The sequence below is a fragment of the Periplaneta americana genome, chromosome 13 (assembly GCF_040183065.1).
Source record: "Periplaneta americana isolate PAMFEO1 chromosome 13, P.americana_PAMFEO1_priV1, whole genome shotgun sequence".
NCBI classification, from domain to species: Eukaryota; Metazoa; Arthropoda; class Insecta; order Blattodea; family Blattidae; genus Periplaneta; species Periplaneta americana.
The window spans coordinates 14,926,662-14,946,425 of record NC_091129.1 but is presented as its reverse complement, the minus strand read 5'-3'; the positions used below and the strand labels follow the sequence as shown (position 1 = coordinate 14,946,425).

General features: G+C 34.5%; 1 protein-coding gene across 1 annotated transcript in view; it reads left to right on the top strand.

Annotated features, from left to right (window-relative positions):
• Nucleotides 1-15,685, top strand: part of LOC138712639 (uncharacterized) — a 155,921-nt gene extending 140,236 nt beyond the window's left edge. Inside the window, exon 3 of the mRNA XM_069844605.1 lies at nt 15,521-15,685. Within this exon, the coding sequence (XP_069700706.1) occupies nt 15,521-15,685 (165 nt within the window). The remainder of the gene's footprint in view (nt 1-15,520) is intronic.
• Nucleotides 15,686-19,764: the final 4,079 nt, after the last annotated feature.

Genomic DNA, 19,764 nt, shown 5'->3' with positions numbered 1-19,764 from the left:
AAAACTTTATACAGATCTTATAGATAGCACATATATTTTGTGTACAAACTTTGATTACGGTTGAATAAGAGGAACTACCCCTTTATAAGGGATGATTTTAGACAAAATTAATAACTTCTCTAGATTTCAACGGATTGTTATAAAACTTTATACAGATCTTATAGATAGCACATATATTTTGTGTACAAACTTTGATTACGTTTGAATAAGAGAAACTACCCCTTTATAAGGCATGATTTTAGACAAAATTAATAACTTCTCTGGATTTCAACGGATTGTTATGAAACTTTGTACAGATCTTATAGATAGCACATATATTTTGTGTACAAACTTTGATTACGTTTGAATAAGAGAAACTACCCCTTTATAAGGGATGATTTCAGACAAAATTAATAACTTCTCTAGATTGCAACGGATTGTTATAAAACTTTATACAGATCTTATAGATAGCACATATATTTTGTGTACAAACTTTGATTACGTTGGAATAAGAGAAACTACCCCTTTATAAGGGATGATTTTAGACAAAATTAATAACTTCTCTAGATTTCAACGGATTGTTATAAAACTTTATACAGATCTTATAGATAGCACATATATTTTGTGTACAAACTTTGATTACGTTTGGATAAGAGAAACTACCCCTTTATATGGGATGATTTTAGACAAAATTAATAACTTCTCTAGATTTCAACGGATTGTTATAAAACTTTATACAGATCTTATAGATAGCACATATATTTTATGTACAAACTTTGATTACGTTTGAATAAGAGAAACTACGCCTTTATAAGGGATGATTTTAGACAAAATTAATAACTACTCTCCTAAGTAACAGATTTAATGAAACATTGTACGGAAGTTATAGGTACCAAATATATTCTGTGTACAAACTATATTTACGGTTCCATAAGAGTAACTACTCCTTTATACGATATGCATTTACACAAAATTAACTTCTTTCCTACTTAAAAAAAAATTATGAAACTTTGTACACGATTTACAGGTAGAATATATTTTTTGTATGCAAATTCTTATTACATCTGTATGATACCTGTAGGCCTAATTATTGTATAAAGTTTCATAAAAATATATTATATAAGAGAGAAGCTATTAATGTTGCCTAAATTCACAACTATAGAGGGGCAGTTCCTCTTATAGACACATAATCAGACTTCGTAAACAAAAAATATATGCGACCTCTAACTTCTCTATAATGTTTCATAGAAATGTGTTATATAGGAGAGATGTTATTAATTTTGTCTAAATGCACTCTTATGAAAACGTAATCATAGTTTATGCAAAAAAAAACATGTGTCACCTGTTTGGGATTACTAAGTTTTATAAAAATCTGTTAGAATGCAGAGAAGTTATTAATTTTGTCTAAATGCACTCTTATGCAAACGTAATCATAGTTTATGCAAAAAAAACATGTGTCACCTGTTTGGGATTACTAAGTTTTATAAAAATCCGTTAGAATGCAGAGAAGTTATTAATTTTGTCTAAATGCACTCTTATGCAAACGTAATCATAGTTTATGAAAAAAAAAACATGTGTCACCTGTTTGGGATTACTAAGTTCTATAAAAATCTGTTAGAATGCAGAGAAGTTATTAATTTTGTCTAAATGCACTCTTATGCAAACGTAATCATAGTTTATGCAAAAAAAAACATGTGTCACCTGTTTGGGATTACTAAGTTTTATAAAAATCTGTTAGAATGCAGAGAAGTTATTAATTTTGTCTAAATGCACTCTTATGCAAACGTAATCATAGTTTATGCAAAAAAAAAAACATGTGTCACCTGTTTGGGATTATTAAGTTTTATAAAAATCTGTTAGAATGCAGAGAAGTTATTAATTTTGTCTAAATGCACTCTTATGCAAACGTAATCATAGTTTATGCAAAAAAAAAAAACATGTGTCACCTGTTTGGGATTATTAAGTTTTATAAAAATCTGTTAGAATGCAGAGAAGTTATTAATTTTGTCTAAATGCACTCTTATGCAAACGTAATCATAGTTTATGCAAAAAAAAACATGTGTCACCTGTTTGGGATTAATAAGTTTTATAAAAATCTGTTAGAATGCAGAGAAGTTATTAATTTTGTCTAAATGCACTCTTATGCAAACGTAATCATAGTTTATGCAAAAAATATGTGTCACCTGTTTGGGATTACTAAGTTTTATAAAAATCCGTTAGAATGCAGAGAAGTTATTAATTTTGTCTAAATGCACTCTTATGGAAACGTAATCATAGTTTATGCAAAAAAAAAAAAACATGTGTCACCTGTTTGGGATTACTAAGTTTGATAAAAATCTGTTAGAATGCAGAGAAGTTATTAATTTTGTCTAAATGCACTCTTATGCGAACGTAATCATAGTTTATGCAAAAAAAACATGTGTCACCTGTTTGGGATTACTAAGTTTTATAAAAATCTGTTAGAATGCAGAGAAGTTATTAATTTTGTCTAAATGCACTCTTATGCGAACGTAATCATAGTTTATGCAAAAAAAACATGTGTCACCTGTTTGGGATTACTAAGTTTTATAAAAATCTGTTAGAATGCAGAGAAGTTATTAATTTTGTCTAAATGCACTCTTATGCGAACGTAATCATAGTTTATGCAAAAAAAACGTGTGTCACCTGTTTGGGATTACTAAGTTTTATAAAAATCTGTTAGAATGCAGAGAAGTTATTAATTTTGTCTAAATGCACTCTTATGCGAACGTAATCATAGTTTATGCAAAAAAAACATGTGTCACCTGTTTGGGATTACTAAGTTTTATAAAAATCTGTTAGAATGCAGAGAAGTTATTAATTTTGTCTAAATGCACTCTTATGCGAACGTAATCATAGTTTATTAAAAAAAACATATGTCACCTGTTTGGGATTACTAAGTTTTATAAAAATCTGTTAGAATGCAGAGAAGTTATTAATTTTGTCTAAATGCACTCTTATGCGAACGTAATCATAGTTTATGCAAAAAAAACATGTGTCACCTGTTTGGGATTACTAAGTTTTATAAAAATCTGTTAGAATGCAGAGAAGTTATTAATTTTGTCTAAATGCACTCTTATGCAAACGTAATCATAGTTTATGCAAAAAAAAAACATGTGTCACCTGTTTGGGATTACTAAGTTTTATAAAAATCTGTTAGAATGCAGAGAAGTTATTAATTTTGTCTAAATGCACTCTTATGCAAACGTAATCATAGTTTATGCAAAAAAAAAAAAACATGTGTCACCTGTTTGGGATTACTAAGTTTTATAAAAATCTGTTAGAATGCAGAGAAGTTATTAATTTTGTCTAAATGCACTCTTATGCAAACGTAATCATAGTTTATTAAAAAAAAACATACGTCACCTGTTTGGGATTACTAAGTTTTATAAAAATCTGTTAGAATGCAGAGAAGTTATTAATTTTGTCTAAATGCACTCTTATGCAAACGTAATCATAGTTTATTAAAAAAAAAACATACGTCACCTGTTTGGGATTACTAAGTTTTATAAAAATCTGTTAGAATGCAGAGAAGTTATTAATTTTGTCCAAATGCAATCTTATGCAAACGTAATCATAGTTTATGCAAAAAAAAACATGTGTCACCTGTTTGGGATTACTAAGTTTTATAAAAATCTGTTAGAATGCAGAGAAGTTATTAATTTTGCCTAAATGCACTCTTATGCAAACGTAATCATAGTTTATGCAAAAAAAAACATGTGTCACCTGTTTGGGATTACTAAGTTTTATAAAAATCTGTTAGAATGCAGAAGTTATTAATTTTGTCTAAATGCACTCTTATGCAAACGTAATCATAGTTTATGCAAAAAAAAAACATGTGTCACCTGTTTGGGATTACTAAGTTTTATAAAAATCTGTTAGAATGCAGAAGTTATTAATTTTGTCTAAATGCACTCTTATGCAAACGTAATCATAGTTTATGCAAAAAAAAAAACATGTGTCTCCTGTTTGGGATTACTAAGTTTTATAAAAATCTGTTAGAATGCAGAGAAGTTATTAATTTTGTCTAAATGCACTCTTATGCAAACGTAATCATAGTTTATGCAAAAAAAAAACATGTGTCACCTGTTTGGGATTACTAAGTTTTATAAAAATCTGTTAGAATGCAGAGAAGTTATTAATTTTGTCTAAATGCACTCTTATGCAAACGTAATCATAGTTTATGCAAAAAAAAAAAAAAAACATGTGTCACCTGTTTGGGATTACTAAGTTTTATAAAAATCTGTTAGAATGCAGAGAAGTTATTAATTTTGTCTAAATGCACTCTTATGCAAACGTAATCATAGTTTATGCAAAAAAAAAAAAACATGTGTCACCTGTTTGGGATTACTAAGTTTTATAAAAACCTGTTAGAATGCAGAGAAGTTATTAATTTTGTCTAAATGCACTCTTATGCAAACGTAATCATAGTTTATGCAAAAAAAAAAAAACTTGTGCCACCTGTTTGGGATTACTAAGTTTTATAAGAATCTGTTAGAATGCAGAGAAGTTATTAATTTTGTCCAGCTACTAGATTTGCGTTCTGATCCAAGGTGGGTTTGTTAAGATTATATAAAAATGTGTCTAATGTATATTAAACCTTATGTTCGGTGTCATGTGAATAATTTTGCAGGCCTAAACACTCACACGGTGATTAAAAACGTCCTTATTCAATTACTCTTTTGCGTTGTTATGCCAAACGTGAAACAGTTGCCCCTGCGTTACCATATCCCCCGTTAGTAAAAAAAAATGCACAAAAACACGCAAAATTTAAAACCAGGATTCAACACTCTAAATGATGCTGTATTAAATGGTAAAATAATTGTTCTAACCGGACGTGACCGACTATACTAAAATTGACATTGTATTTGAAGAGCTTTAAAAAATGTATTTATCCATACCATAATGAAAAATATGCCTTTACTAAATACTTCTGTGTTTGTCAAGTAGGCTTTTATTCAACATTACTTTATTCCACTAGTGAGATAAAGACTTTACCTCACAGTTTGAACTTTATCTCACAGTTCATTAGTATTTTCCTAGTACCCGGATACACACGTATACTTTTCCATTGAACTATTACTCAAGAAGTTAATATATTAGTTACTAGATGTTACTACCTCTACTTCTTTATTACCATTTCTTAAATATACATACACTCAATTGTCCTTCTCTTTTCTCTATCTACTACGTCGTTATTTGTGCATTGTATCCATTATCTAATGTGTATTTTTTTTTTAATTTGTAATAATTTACCTTTTGGGAGGCGAGGAGACTTGAACCTGCGGAGTTGGGTTTATAGAATTTTATAACAAGCGTTACTCAACTGAGCTAAACAGACACAATAATTAATTACTTTTTAATATTCCTCTTAAGTTTACAGAAGTAAAATGTGAAATTATTTTAATCACAATAGTCCCGTGAACACTTCTAAATAATCCCTGAAACTTCAAAAAAATGAAAATATACGTTTAGAATGAAAAAATATATATTGAAATTATATAATTAATTATAATTTATTTATCCAACGCCTTAGATACCATTCTTCACTAATCATGACCTCCTACATCATGACCTACCTAGTACAAGTATCGATTCTAAAATCCATGCCGTGATATGTGATTATATGAGGAATTTATTTTCAACATATTTTCTTTTATAAAACATAATTTTTCGTTATGGTCATGGATAAAATTACGTATGGTGCTTGTGAGCGTGATCTTTATTGCGCTCGTGTAATTTAAGTAAATCTTTCCACTCTCGCAATAAAGATGCACTTACCTCACAAGTACCATAACTAACTATTTTCAATTGTAATATTTAAACCGTACTCTAAGAAGAAAAATACTTTGTTAATTTGAAATTGAAGTTACATTAGTAAGAACGTACCTATCTGAACAGATTTAATGTCTCACAACACAATAAATCACTGACAAATTGGCACTTACCCACATAGGAAGCCTCTCTGTCTACAACTGAGCCGGAGAGAGATGCATTAGAAAGAACTCGTTGTTCATACCGTTGTAAATATAGCTTGCCGCTTATAAAACAGTAAAAGCTATCCCTCAAAGAATTCTCCAAATGTTAAAGAACATGAATTCATATTCTTCTGTGCCAACTTAACAAGTCGAAATTTGATTTTTGTCCACCTAGACTGAGAAAATTGCACACTGTGCAGCGTAGGTTAATCAGCAGAGGAGATTCCTTTCTGCTCCGAAGCCACGTTTGGGCGTGGGTTCGATTTCCGATTGGTTCGACCGATTATGTTTACTGTCAACAATGGTATATGTATTTTCATGAGACCATATTCTCACGTTATATCAATGAACATTTGTAGAGACATAAAAATGGCTTCATTAACAACAACTAGTGTTTGTTATTGTCCATAACAATTAGCAAGAATTGATCAGTACGTAACATGGCAACCATTATAGGACAGCAAATTAATGAGTTGTTACCGTTCTTTCTTTCAGCTGTGATTTAAAAATTCTGAAGTGTTAATTGCACTTGTATAGTCGCTTAAACGCCAGGAAGATCTTAGACACATACAGTTTAATATTGTAACAAGATGCAAGAAATTATCTCAAATGCAGCTTATCATACCTGAAAGGATCAGAGACAGCTTAAAAGCTAGAAAAATCTTAAACGATACAGTTTACTGTTGAAACAAGATGCAAGAAATTAACACAAAACCTGCTTATTATATCTGAAAGGATCAGATACATTTCGGAGAGGTAACATGTTTTTCTAATAACACAAGGGCATTATATTCGATCTTGCGTAAAGGATCAAATAAATAATTAGAGAATGATATGAATGTTAACGTTGGGTTGCGTATTCTAGTAAGTTTGCGGTTGCACAGGTGAGCTGTTTCCTTCCAATATAGCTGATTTGTTTCGTCGAACAGCATATCACATATAACAGGTTGATCAACCTAACGATCTTTCAAGACAGATGCTTTTATTACAGTCCGCGTCACCGTTTTTGGCGTGTGAAATAAGTAATGGTAACGTTAAGTGCGAGTGTTTTGTATTTGCCGCAGTCAGTCTGACAACTATGTTTGGCAAGTTGCTGATGTGACGTGTATATGAAGTGGTATCATTCTCAGCTGCACTAGCAACATGCTCACAAACTGGGTACTATATAACTAGGACACGCCAAAAAGGCTGACGCCAGCTATAATTTGACTGTGCTGCCTTCTAGCGACCGCAAACGAAGTCACGTTATATTCCTTATGGAATTGCGTGGACCAATTGTACTTACATCTAGCGGTCGTTACCAAAAAATACCTCTTCGGCGGTGGAGAATATGGTGATAGTTCTCATTTTATGTTGCCAGTTCATAAAATGGGAATGGCCAATCTGATATACAGAATGTCTCATTTATCTTGTGCACATATTATAACTTTGTTGTTTGGATAGATATTGGAATTTTTGTTTTGGAGAACGATGGGCTAACATGAGTGTAGAGATGTGGTGCTTGTAACTACATTATGGTACAAGATACACGTGACGTCATCAATTTTTCAAATAGCACTACATACTTTAATCATATTACATTGATTACAGACGTTAATACTAGTTCAAAAATGTATCACAATATCACCTTCCCAATCAATAACAACAACAAAATGCAAAATGAATGCCATCAGAATGTGTCGTTTGTTGTGGAGCCCCATTCATCTTCTGCATTAACTTACACAAAACGAAAGTCGACTGACGTCCGTACACATCGTGTGTTGTGTGTTTGCTGTCTTAACATGTAAACAAACAACAACTGTCGACGCCACAATCCTCGTACAGTGGCCTGCACGTTCTCCGGACCTGTCGCCAATGACTTCTTCCTGTGGGGAACTGTAAAGGACAGTGTGTACCAGAACATTCTGACAACACCAGACGACATGCAGCAACGCATTCGACAGGCTTGTGTGTTCATTCAGCCGGGCAGTCATACGGTCTTTCGGGGAACGCCTTCGAATGTGCATTAATGTGAATGGTCACCATTTGGAACATCTTCTGTGACTCTCAAAGCATAACATTATCACATTGGAAGTACGTATTTGTTTCGTTTTGTTGTTGTTATTGATTAGGAAGGTGACATTGTGATACATGTTTGAACTTGTCTTAATGTGTATAATCAATGTAACATGATTAAGGTATGTATTGCTATTTGAAAAATTCATGATGTCACATGTATTTGTACCGTAATGTACCTAGTTACATGCACCAAATCTCCACACTCATGTTAGCCCCTCGTTCTAACATAACGCTCAGAAACGAAAGTTCCAATACCTATCCAAACAAAAAAGGTATAATGGTGCACAAGATAAATGGGACACGCTGTATATGTGATCATGGGTCGAAGCCGGTTAAACAAATGTCTGACTGTCAGTGCTATTCAGTCGTATAACCTATTAAATGCTTATTGTGTTGTACATGATGTTTGCGGTCAGTGAATTGATAAACCAAATGAATGCGTTATTTTTATTCAAATTACTTTAAAAATAAAAATAGTTTCAAGTGACAGTTAACGATTTTAGGAACATAGGGTCAATGAAAATGCCATTTTATATGTTATGAATACGCTTCGCATTTCACTATCAAAACACCCTCAACCCTCGACCTACATGTAGATGAGAGTGATTCAGTGTTAGTGAATGCTGAACCAAAGAGTCAGCAGGACCGATTATATTGAAAGAAGTGTATATAACTTATGCAAATTAATCTTTTAGGAATAACTCCCTGTAAAGTCACTTTGAATAATTTCGAGGGAAAAATTGTTCCGGGGCCGGGTATCGAACCCGGGACCTTTGGTTAAACGTACCAACGCTCTCCCACTGAGCTACCCGGGAACTCTACCCGACACCGATCCAATTCTTCCCTCTATATCCACAAACCTCAAAGTGGGCTGACAACCGTCAAGCAACCAACATTTGAGTGCACACGTTGGTACGTTTAACCAAAGGTCCCGGGTTCGATACCCGGCCCCGGAACAATTTTTCCCTCGAAATTATTCAAATTGACTTTACAGGGAGTTATTCCTAAAAGATTAATTTGCATAATACACGTCACTGTACGTAACAGAAAACCACAATTTAAAGTCACACAGAGTTAGTGTGCACTCAAATGTTGGTTGCTTGACGGTTGTCAGCCCACTTTGAGGTTTGTGGATATAGAGGGAAGAATTGGATCGGTGTCGGGTAGAGTTCCCGGGTAGCTCAGTGGGAGAGCGTTGGTACGTTTAACCAAAGGTCCCGGGTTCGATACCCGGCCCCGGAACAATTTTTCCCTCGAAATTATTCAAATTGACTTTACAGGGAGTTATTCCTAAAAGATTAATTTGCATAATACACGTCACTGTACGTAACAGAAAACCACAATTTAAAGTCACACAGAGTTAGTGTGCACTCAAATGTTGGTTGCTTGACGGTTGTCAGCCCACTTTGAGGTTTGTGGATATAGACGGAAGAATTGGATCGGTGTCGGGTAGAGTTCCCGGGTAGCTCAGTCGGAGAGCGTTGGTACGTTTAACCAAAGGTCCCGGGTTCGATACCCGGCCCCGGAACAATTTTTCCCTCGAAATTATTGTATATAACTTATCATATATGGAGTAACGGCAGTGGCATTCCTAATATTCTTTGTTCTTCATATAATGTCCATTATAGGCAGCTATTTGTTAACAAGGTATTGTGAGAGTCTTTAATGCTTATATGGTTTAAATCAAGATAAAAAAGGACCTTAAATAAATTACAGGAGAAATCTGATATGCAACAGAAGGCATGGAAAATAAAGAAGATACGGACGGGAAATAAAAAGACATGTCCACAAAATTAACAAGAGAAGTAAGGAAAATAAGGAAGATTGAAGCAGAATATAAGAAGAGAGGTGTAGAATATTGAAAAGAGAGGAATGGAAAATGAAGAAGATGGGGCAGAAAATAAAATTAGAGGTATACACAATTAACAATTGAGATACGCAAAAGTACAGAAAATATGAGTTGGAAATAACAAGAGAGGTGCAGAATATTGAGAAGAAAGTTATGGAGAATGAAGGAGATAGGGCAGATAATAAAAAGAGATGTCCGCAAAATTAACAAGTGTGGCACGCAAAAGTAAAGAAGATGAGAGTTAGAAATAACAAGAGAGGCACAGAATATTCAGAAGAAAGTTATGGAGAATGAAGGAGATAGGATAAATAATAAAAAGAGATGTCCGCAAAATTAACAAGTGTGGCACGAAAAAGTAAAGAAGATGAGAGTTAGAAATAACAAGAGAGCACAGAATATTCAGAAGAAAGTTATGGAGAATGAAGGAGATAGGACAAATAATAAAAAGACATGTCCGCAAAATTAACAAGTGTGGCACGCAAAAGTAAAGAAGACGAGAGTTAGAAATAAGAAGAGAGGCACAGAATATTCAGAAGAAAGTTATGGAGTATGAAGGAGATAGGGCAGATGATAAAAAGAGATGTCCGCAAAATTAACAAGTGTGGCACGCAAAAGTAAAGAAGATGAGAGTTAGAAATAACAAGAGAGCACAGAATATTCAGAAGAAAGTTATGGAGAATGAAGGAGATAGGACAAATAATAAAAAGACATGTCGCAAAATTTACAAGTGTGGCACGCAAAAGTAAAGAAGATGAGAGTTAGAAATAACAAGAGAGGCACAGAATATTCAGAAGAAAGTTATGGAGAATGAAGGAGATAGGATAAATAATAAAAAGAGATGTCCGCAAAATTAACAAGTGTGGCACGAAAAAGTAAAGAAGATGAGAGTTAGAAATAACAAGAGAGGCACAGAATATTCAGAAGAAAGTTATGGAGAATGAAGGAGATAGGACAAATAATAAAAAGACATGTCCGCAAAATTAACAAGTGTGGCACGCAAAAGTAAAGAAGATGAGAGTTAGAAATAACAAGAGAGGCACAGAATATTCAGAAGAAAGTTATGGAGAATGAAGGAGATAGGGCAGATAATAAAAAGAGATGTCCGCAAAATTAACAAGTGTGGCACGCAAAAGTAAAGAAGATGAGAGTTAGAAATAACAAGAGAGCACAGAATATTCAGAAGAAAGTTATGGAGAATGAAGGAGATAGGACAAATAATAAAAAGACATGTCGCAAAATTAACAAGTGTGGCACGCAAAAGTAAACAAGATGAGAGTTAGAAATAACAAGAGAGGCACAGAATATTCAGAAGAAAGTTATGGAGAATGAAGGAGATAGGATAAATAATAAAAAGAGATGTCCGCAAAATTAACAAGTGTGGCACGCAAAAGTAAAGAAGATGAGAGTTAGAAATAACAAGATTGGCAGAGAATATTCAGAAGAAAGTTATGGAGAATGAAGGAGATAGGGCAGAAAATAAAAAGAGATGTCCGCAAAATTAACAAGTGTGGCACGCAAAAGTAAAGAAGATGAGAGTTAGAAATAACAAGAGAGCACAGAATATTCAGAAGAAAGTTATGGAGAATGAAGGAGATAGGACAAATAATAAAAAGACATGTCGCAAAATTTACAAGTGTGGCACGCAAAAGTAAAGAAGATGAGAGTTAGAAATAACAAGAGAGGCACAGAATATTCAGAAGAAAGTTATGGAGAATGAAGGAGATAGGATAAATAATAAAAAGAGATGTCCGCAAAATTAACAAGTGTGGCACGAAAAAGTAAAGAAGATGAGAGTTAGAAATAACAAGAGAGCACAGAATATTCAGAAGAAAGTTATGGAGAATGAAGGAGATAGGACAAATAATAAAAAGACATGTCCGCAAAATTAACAAGTGTGGCAAGCAAAAGTAAAGAAGATGAGAGTTAGAAATAACAAGAGAGGCACAGAATATTCAGAAGAAAGTTATGGAGAATGAAGGAGATAGGGCAGAAAATAAAAAGAGATGTCCGCAAAATTAACAAGTGTGGCACGCAAAAGTAAAGAAGATGAGAGTTAGAAATAACAAGAGAGCACAGAATATTCAGAAGAAAGTTATGGAGAATGAAGGAGATAGGACAAATAATAAAAAGACATGTCGCAAAATTTACAAGTGTGGCACGCAAAAGTAAAGAAGATGAGAGTTAGAAATAACAAGAGAGCACAGAATATTCAGAAGAAAGTTATGGAGAATGAAGGAGATAGGACAAATAATAAAAAGACATGTCGCAAAATTAACAAGTGTGGCACGCAAAAGCAAAGAAGATGAGAGTTAGAAATAACAAGAGAGGCACAGAATATTCAGAAGAAATTTATGGAGAATGAAGGAGATAGGATAAATAATAAAAAGAGATGTCCGCAAAATTAACAAGTGTGGCACGCAAAAGTAAAGAAGATGAGAGTTAGAAATAACAAGATTGGCAGAGAATATTCAGAAGAAAGTTATGGAGAATGAAGGAGATAGGGCAGATAATAAAAAGAGATGTCCGCAAAATTAACAAGTGTGGCACGCAAAAGTAAAGAAGATGAGAGTTAGAAATAACAAGAGAGCACAGAATATTCAGAAGAAAGTTATGGAGAATGAAGGAGATAGGACAAATAATAAAAAGGGATGTCCGCAAAATTAACAAGTGTGGCACGCAAAAGTAAAGAAGATGAGAGTTAGAAATAACAAGAGAGGCACAGAATATGGAGAAAAAAGTTATGGAAAAAAAGGAGATAGGGAAGATAATAAAATGAGAGGTGCGCACAATTAACAAGTGTGGCACGCAATAGTAAAGAAGATGAGAGTTAGAAATAACAAGAGAGGCACAGAATATTCAGAAGAAAGTTATGGAGAATGAAGGATATAGGACAAATAATAAAAAGACCTGTCCGCAAAATTAACAAGTGTGGCACGCAAAAGTAAAGAAGATGAGAGTTAGAAATAACAAGAGAGGCAGAGAATGTTCAGAAGAAAGTTATGGAGAATGAAGGAGATAGGACAAATAATAAAAAGAGATGTCCGCAAAATTAACAAGTGTGGCACTCAAAAGTAAAGAAGATGAGAGTTAGAAATAACAAGAGAGGCACAGACTATTCAGAAGAAAGTTATGGAGAATGAAGGAGATAGGACAAATAATAAAAAGACATGTCCGCAAAATTAACAAGTGTGGCACGCAAAAGTAAAGAAGATGAAAGTTAGAAATAACAAGAGAGGCACAGAATATTCAGAAGAAAGTTATGGAGAATGAAGGAGATAGGGCAGATAATAAAAAGAGATGTCCGCAAAATTAACAAGTGTGGCACGCAAAAGTAAAGAAGATGAGAGTTAGAAATAACAAGAGAGGCACAGAATATTCAGAAGAAAGTTATGGAGAATGAAGGAGATAGGACAAATAATAAAAAGAGATGTCCGCAAAATTAACAAGTGTTGCACGCAAAAGTAAAGAAGATGAGAGTTAGAAATAACAAGAGAGGCCCAGAATATGGAGAAGAAAGTTATGGAGAATGAAGGAGATAGGACAAATAATAAAAAGAGATGTCCGCAAAATTAACAAGTGTTGCACGCAAAAGTAAAGAAGATGAGAGTTAGAAATAACAATAGAGGCCCAGAATATGGAGAAGAAAGTTATGGAGAATGAAGGAGATAGGACAAATAATAAAAAGAGATGTCCGCAAAATTAACATGTGTGGCACGCAAAAGTAAAGAAGATGAGAGTTAGAAATAACAAGAGAGGCACAGAATATGGAGAAAAAAGTTATGGAAAAAAAGGAGATAGGGAAGATAATAAAATGAGAGGTGCGCACAATTAACAAGTGTGGCACGCAAAAGTAAAGAAGATGAGAGTTAGAAATAACAAGAGAGGGACAGAATATTCAGAAGAAAGTTATGGAGAATGAAGGAGATAGGACAAATAATAAAAAGAGATGTCCGCAAAATTAACAAGTGTGGCACTCAAAAGTAAAGAAGATGAGAGTTAGAAATAACAAGAGAGGCACAGAATATTCAGAAGAAAGTTATGGAGAATGAAGGAGATAGGACAAATAATAAAAAGAGCTGTCCGCAAAATTAACAAGTGTGGCACGCAAAAGTAAAGAAGATGAGAGTTAGAAATAACAAGAGAGGCACAGAATATTCAGAAGAAAGTTATGGAGAATGAAGGAGATAGGACAAATAATAAAAAGAGCTGTCCGCAAAATTAACAAGTGTGGCACGCAAAAGTAAAGAAGATGAGAGTTAGAAATAACAAGAGAGGCAGAGAATATTCAGAAGAAAGTTATGGAGAATGAAGGAGATAGGACAAATAATAAAAAGAGATGTCCGCAAAATTAAAAAGTGTGGCACTCAAAAGGAAAGAAGATGAGAGTTAGAAATAACAAGAGAGGCACAGAATATTCAGAAGAAAGTTATGGAGAATGAAGTAGATAGGGCAGATAATAAAAAGAGATGTCCGCAAAATTAACAAGTGTGGCACGCAAAAGTAAAGAAGATGTGGGTTAGAAATAACAAGAGAGGCACAGAATATTCAGAAGAAAGTTATGGAAAAAAAGGAGATAGGGAAGATAATAAAATGAGAGGTGCGCACAATTAACAAGTGTGGTACCCAAAAGTAAAGGATGTAGGAGTTGGAAATAAGAAAAGGGATGCTGAATATTGAGAAGAAATATATGGAAAGTAAAGTAGATGAGGCAGAAAATAAAATGAGATGTGCACAAAATTAACAAGTTAGTGACGCAAAAGTGGAAAAGTTAAAAGCTAGAAATAGGAAAAGAGGTGCTGAATATTGTGAAGACGGGAATGCAATATGAAGAAAACAGGGGCAGAGAATAGAAAAGTGTTGCAGAGAGAAGAGAAGAGAGGGGCAAGTTATTAAGGACAGAAGGGCAAGAAATGAAGAAGGTAGGGGCAGGAAATATAGAAGCAAGGGCAGAAAACAAAGATTAAAGCGGCAGAAAATGTATGAGCGATGGGCAGGAAACAAGAAGAAAAAAAGGCAGAAAATGAAGATACGATGGGCAGGAAACAAAGAATAAGGCGGCAGAAAATGAAGATCAGATGGGCAGAAAACAAATAATAAGGCGGCAGAAAATGAAGATCAGATGGGCAGAAGACAAAGAATAAGGCGGCAGAAAATGAAGATCAGATGGGCAGAAGACAAAAAATAAGGCGGCAGAAAATGAAGATCAGATGGGCAGAAGACAAAGAATAAGGCTGCAGAAAATGAAGATCAGATGGGTAGAAGACAAAGAATAAGGCGGCAGAAAATGAAGATCAGATGGGCAGAAGACAAAGAATAAGGCGGCAGAAAATGAAGATCAGATGGGCAGTAGACAAAGAATAATGCGGCAGAAAATGAAGATCAGATGGGCAGAAGACAAAGAATAAGGCGGTAGAAAATGAAGATCAGATGGGCAGAAGACAAAGAATAAGGCGGCAGAAAATGAAGATCAGATGGGCAGAAGAAAAAGAATAAGGCGGCAGAAAATGAAGATCAAATGGGTAGGAAACAAAGAATAAATTTGCAGAAAATGAAGATCCAAGGAGCAGGAAATGATGAATAATGCTGCAGAAAATGAAGAATTGACTCACAGTAAATAACCTAGGGGCATGAATTAAAGAAGTTAGGGCAGATAATAACGAAGACGCAGGGCAACACCAACTGTGGCATCAGGGACGGAGCCAGAGGACCTAGCCACATTCCTGCACAACACATTAAACAGTGCCTGACTGATGAGTGGAAGAATGTTGGAGAAAAGAAACGTGAGGCTGACAGTGAAAACTGAAGTAAGAAAGTAAGAAGGGAATATAGTAGATGTATGACGAAAGAACAAGAGACAGGAAGTTTGGAAACAAAGAGTAATGTAAAGATGGATAAGAGTGATAACATTTACTCCATTAGAATGATATTACGTAACTGTTGAGGTGTTTTAAATTTTCTCTTGAAATTGTTTGATTAATATTCTAAAATCATTGCATGTATATTTAAAGTCATTCTTTATATACTTTTATATTATTGTAATATAATATTGTACAATCTTTGTAAATGTAGCTACTTATTGTGTGCTGGAAAATAAATCCGTGTAGAGAAGAAGATAAAAGAAGATGAATAAATGAGAAGTGTACCGTGAAATAAGTAAGGAAGAACGGAGTAGTTATTTCAGTAAATACGTATATATATATATATATATATATATATATATATATATATATATATATATTTATTTATTTATTTATTGTACGTGGTACATTCATTAAGTTCTGAGACTGAGGGCGTAGTGGCGGTGTGGTGCACTAGAACGGATAGGTGGCGCAGTGATATGGTACCTTGTCAGTTAGTCTCTCGTCCCAGCATCATACAGTTACGTGCATATAGTGTAAGCAGAACTGCGGTAATTGTTGTGACGGTGATTTGAATGCGCGCGTCGGAACTAGAGTATGTTGCAGTTTGAGCAACGGGCAAACGTGACGTTCTGTCAGAAATTAGGCGAAACTGCTATAACCGATCATAACTGGAGACGAAACATGGTGTTTCCTTTACGATCCGCAACTGAAGCGACAATCCGCTACCTAGAAAACGCCATTATTTCCACGACAGAAAAATCCGCAACAAGACAGGTCAAAAGGCAAGGTGATGCTTTAACAGTTTTTTTTTATTCAAATGGAATTCTTCACATAGAATTCATCCCCCAAGGTGCAACTGTAGACAAGATCCTCTACAAAGAGATTCTTGGCCGTTTACGCAATTCAATTCGTCTTAAGCGTCCTGAGCTTTGGCATAGGAAGGAATGGCTGTTGCTACACGACAACGCCCCTGCACATCACTCCATCCTTGTCCAAGAGGAACTTGCAAGGCAACAGGTCGCTGTTTTGCCACACCCTCCGTACTCACCTGATCTCGTACCATGCGATTTTTTTTCTCTTTCCCCTCATGAAATCAATCCTACGTGGGCGTAATTTTTATGCGGCCGAAAAGGTCATGACTGCCACAAGAGAAGCCGTACGGCATCTTCCTGCCAACATCTTTCAGCGGTGCTTCCAGCAGCTACACCAACGTTGGCAGACGTGCATAGCGGCCAACGGCGACTTTATTGAGGGAGGATGTCGATCTGTTTAAGTGTACGCCGTATCACGCGGCATCTTCTGAGACATACAGATTCTTGTGGGTGCCTACCCTTCAGGCGTCAGTGTCAGAACTTAATGACTGTACCACGTATATCGATGACGTTCAACAGCAACATCGTATGTCAAAATATTCAATTTCACAGAAGAGCGAAAAAATGTCTTAATAACACCTTAATGAACAGTTTTCTGACATTAGGGGGGTAAGTAACTTCTTGTAAAGTTTGTATCAAAGCTTGACATAAGATGTGTTTGCAGGGGATACGCGAATACATTCCAATAGGGTTCAAATTAAATCTCATTTTATTGTATTTTTTTACATACGAACTTACTGTTCATCACCATTCATATACAGGTTGGAAGTAATACCGGGACATCACTTTTTTTTCTGCATTTTTTATTATATCTGCGTTTCTGAATATACTCAACTCCCACCCCTTTCACTAATGATCTTCCTCCGTCTTTTGAGTTCACTAATGTTATTAGAACACCTGGAATACCATGTAATGTAGCCTACTTTGAATGTGCAATAAATTCTAATGAAAAAATGTCGGAAAAAAATCTCACTATCAGAATATTAAATTCGCTATTAGAACTCTATTTCGCGATTTGTCGCGATTGTTTTATCCGCATATTATTAATCAGAATCACTTAATTCGTGAAGATTAGTAAAAATCTATTGTATATCTATTATGTCGTGATTTTCGCCAACTCCGTAAATACCCGCCCCTGCTAATTTCGCACAGGTACGGTGTGTAGCATGACTGAGTAACAGTATCTGTGTGGACTGAGCAGAAGTGAAGATTAGAGTTACCGAAAGTACGGTAATGTGCTGAATAAAGTAGCCATTATATAATGAATAAAACCGCCTGAAGAGTTGAGTTTGTGAAAACAAATGTTACTACTCTACTGTATTTTGATAAAATACCGTAAAAGTAATGATCAAACTGAATAATATCGTATTTCTCTGTAACATAAATGGATACACCACTTTTCTTTCTTCTTATAGCTAGTAAAATGATTTGTTTACATATTGCACATATTGTAGTAACACCAAACTCCTGTGATGGAAGGGGGTAACAGTGTTTCCGAGTATAGCCAGGTTAATGTTAAAAATGTTGGTAAAAATAAAGTGATGTCCCTGTATAACTGTGTAGGATTTAACAATTTATTCCTTCAACAGAGTAATAATAATAATAATAATAATAATAATAATAATACAATAATAATAATAATATAATAATAATAATAATAATTATACTAAATAGTCGTCAATATCACCGTCATCATCCGCGGTGCTACAGCCATTTAAGGACTCACACCAATCCGCCAGATGCTGTCCCTACGGCCGCATGTCGAAGTAGAGGTGGACGATCATCCAACTAGAATAGAGGTATTATGTAGCCAGCACGGTAATCCACTCAGCAATGATAGGTGACTTTACTAACGGTATTTCGCCACTTATCGTAGCTCCCCAAGTGCATCACGATGCTGGGTGTGGGTACCGGATCAATATACTGCCCGAAATTTGATGAGAAAATAAGGAATCAAACCAACGCGTATTCCATAACGCAAGTCCTAGGCAGGATGCCTTAGTCACAGTGGTATTCAGTCTATGGTACACGTAACCCTAGGAGTAGGGCCTATACTGTTTAATAATAATAATAATAATAATAATAATAATAATAATAATAATAATTGTTATTTTTATTGTTATTGTTATTATTATTGTTATTTACTTATGCCTGTTAAGGAACCTAGAGGTTCATTGCCGCCCTCACATAAGCCCGCTATTTGTCCCTATTCTGTGCAATATTAATCCAGTCTCTAACGTCATATCCCACTTCCCTCAAATCCATATTAATATTATTCTCCCATCTACGTCTCGGTATCCCCAAAAGTCTCTTTCCCTCCGGACTCCAAACTAACACACTATATTCATTTCTCAATTCGCTCATATGTGCTACTTGCCATGTCCATCTGAAATGTCTGCATTTAATGTTCCTAATTATACAAATGCGTACAGTTCTTCGTTGTGGAACTTTCTCCTTTCTTCTGTAACTTCATCCCCCCTTAGCACGCGCTATTATTATTATTATTATTATTATTATTATTATTATTATTATTTAATTATTTTGGTACTTCTGTAATTGTATTCGACAGATAATGGAGAGAAAATGGGAGTATAAGGGTACAGTACATCAGTTATTCATAGATTTCAAAAAGGCATATGACTCGGTTAAGAGGGAAGTATTATATGATATTCTTATTGAATTTGGTATTCCCAAGAAACTAGTTCGATTAATTAAAATGTGTCTCAGTGAAACATACAGCAGGGCCCGTATAGGTCAGTTTCTATCTGATGCTTTTCCAATTCACTGCGGGCTAAAGCAGGGAGATGCACTATCACCTTTACTTTTTAACTTCGCTCTAGAATATGCCATTAGGAAAGTTCAGGATAACAGGCAGGGTTTGGAATTGAACGGGTTACATCAGTTTCTTGTCTATGCGGATGACGTGAATATGTTAGGAGAAAATACACAAACGATTAGGGAAAACACGGAAATTTTACTTGAAGCAAGTAGAGCGATCGGTTTGGAAGTAAATCCCGAAAAGACAAAGTATATGATTATGTCTCGTGACCAGAATATTGTACGAAATGGAAATATAAAAATTGGAGATTTATCCTTCGAAGAGGTGGAAAAATTCAAATATCTTGGAGCAACAGTAACAAATATAAATG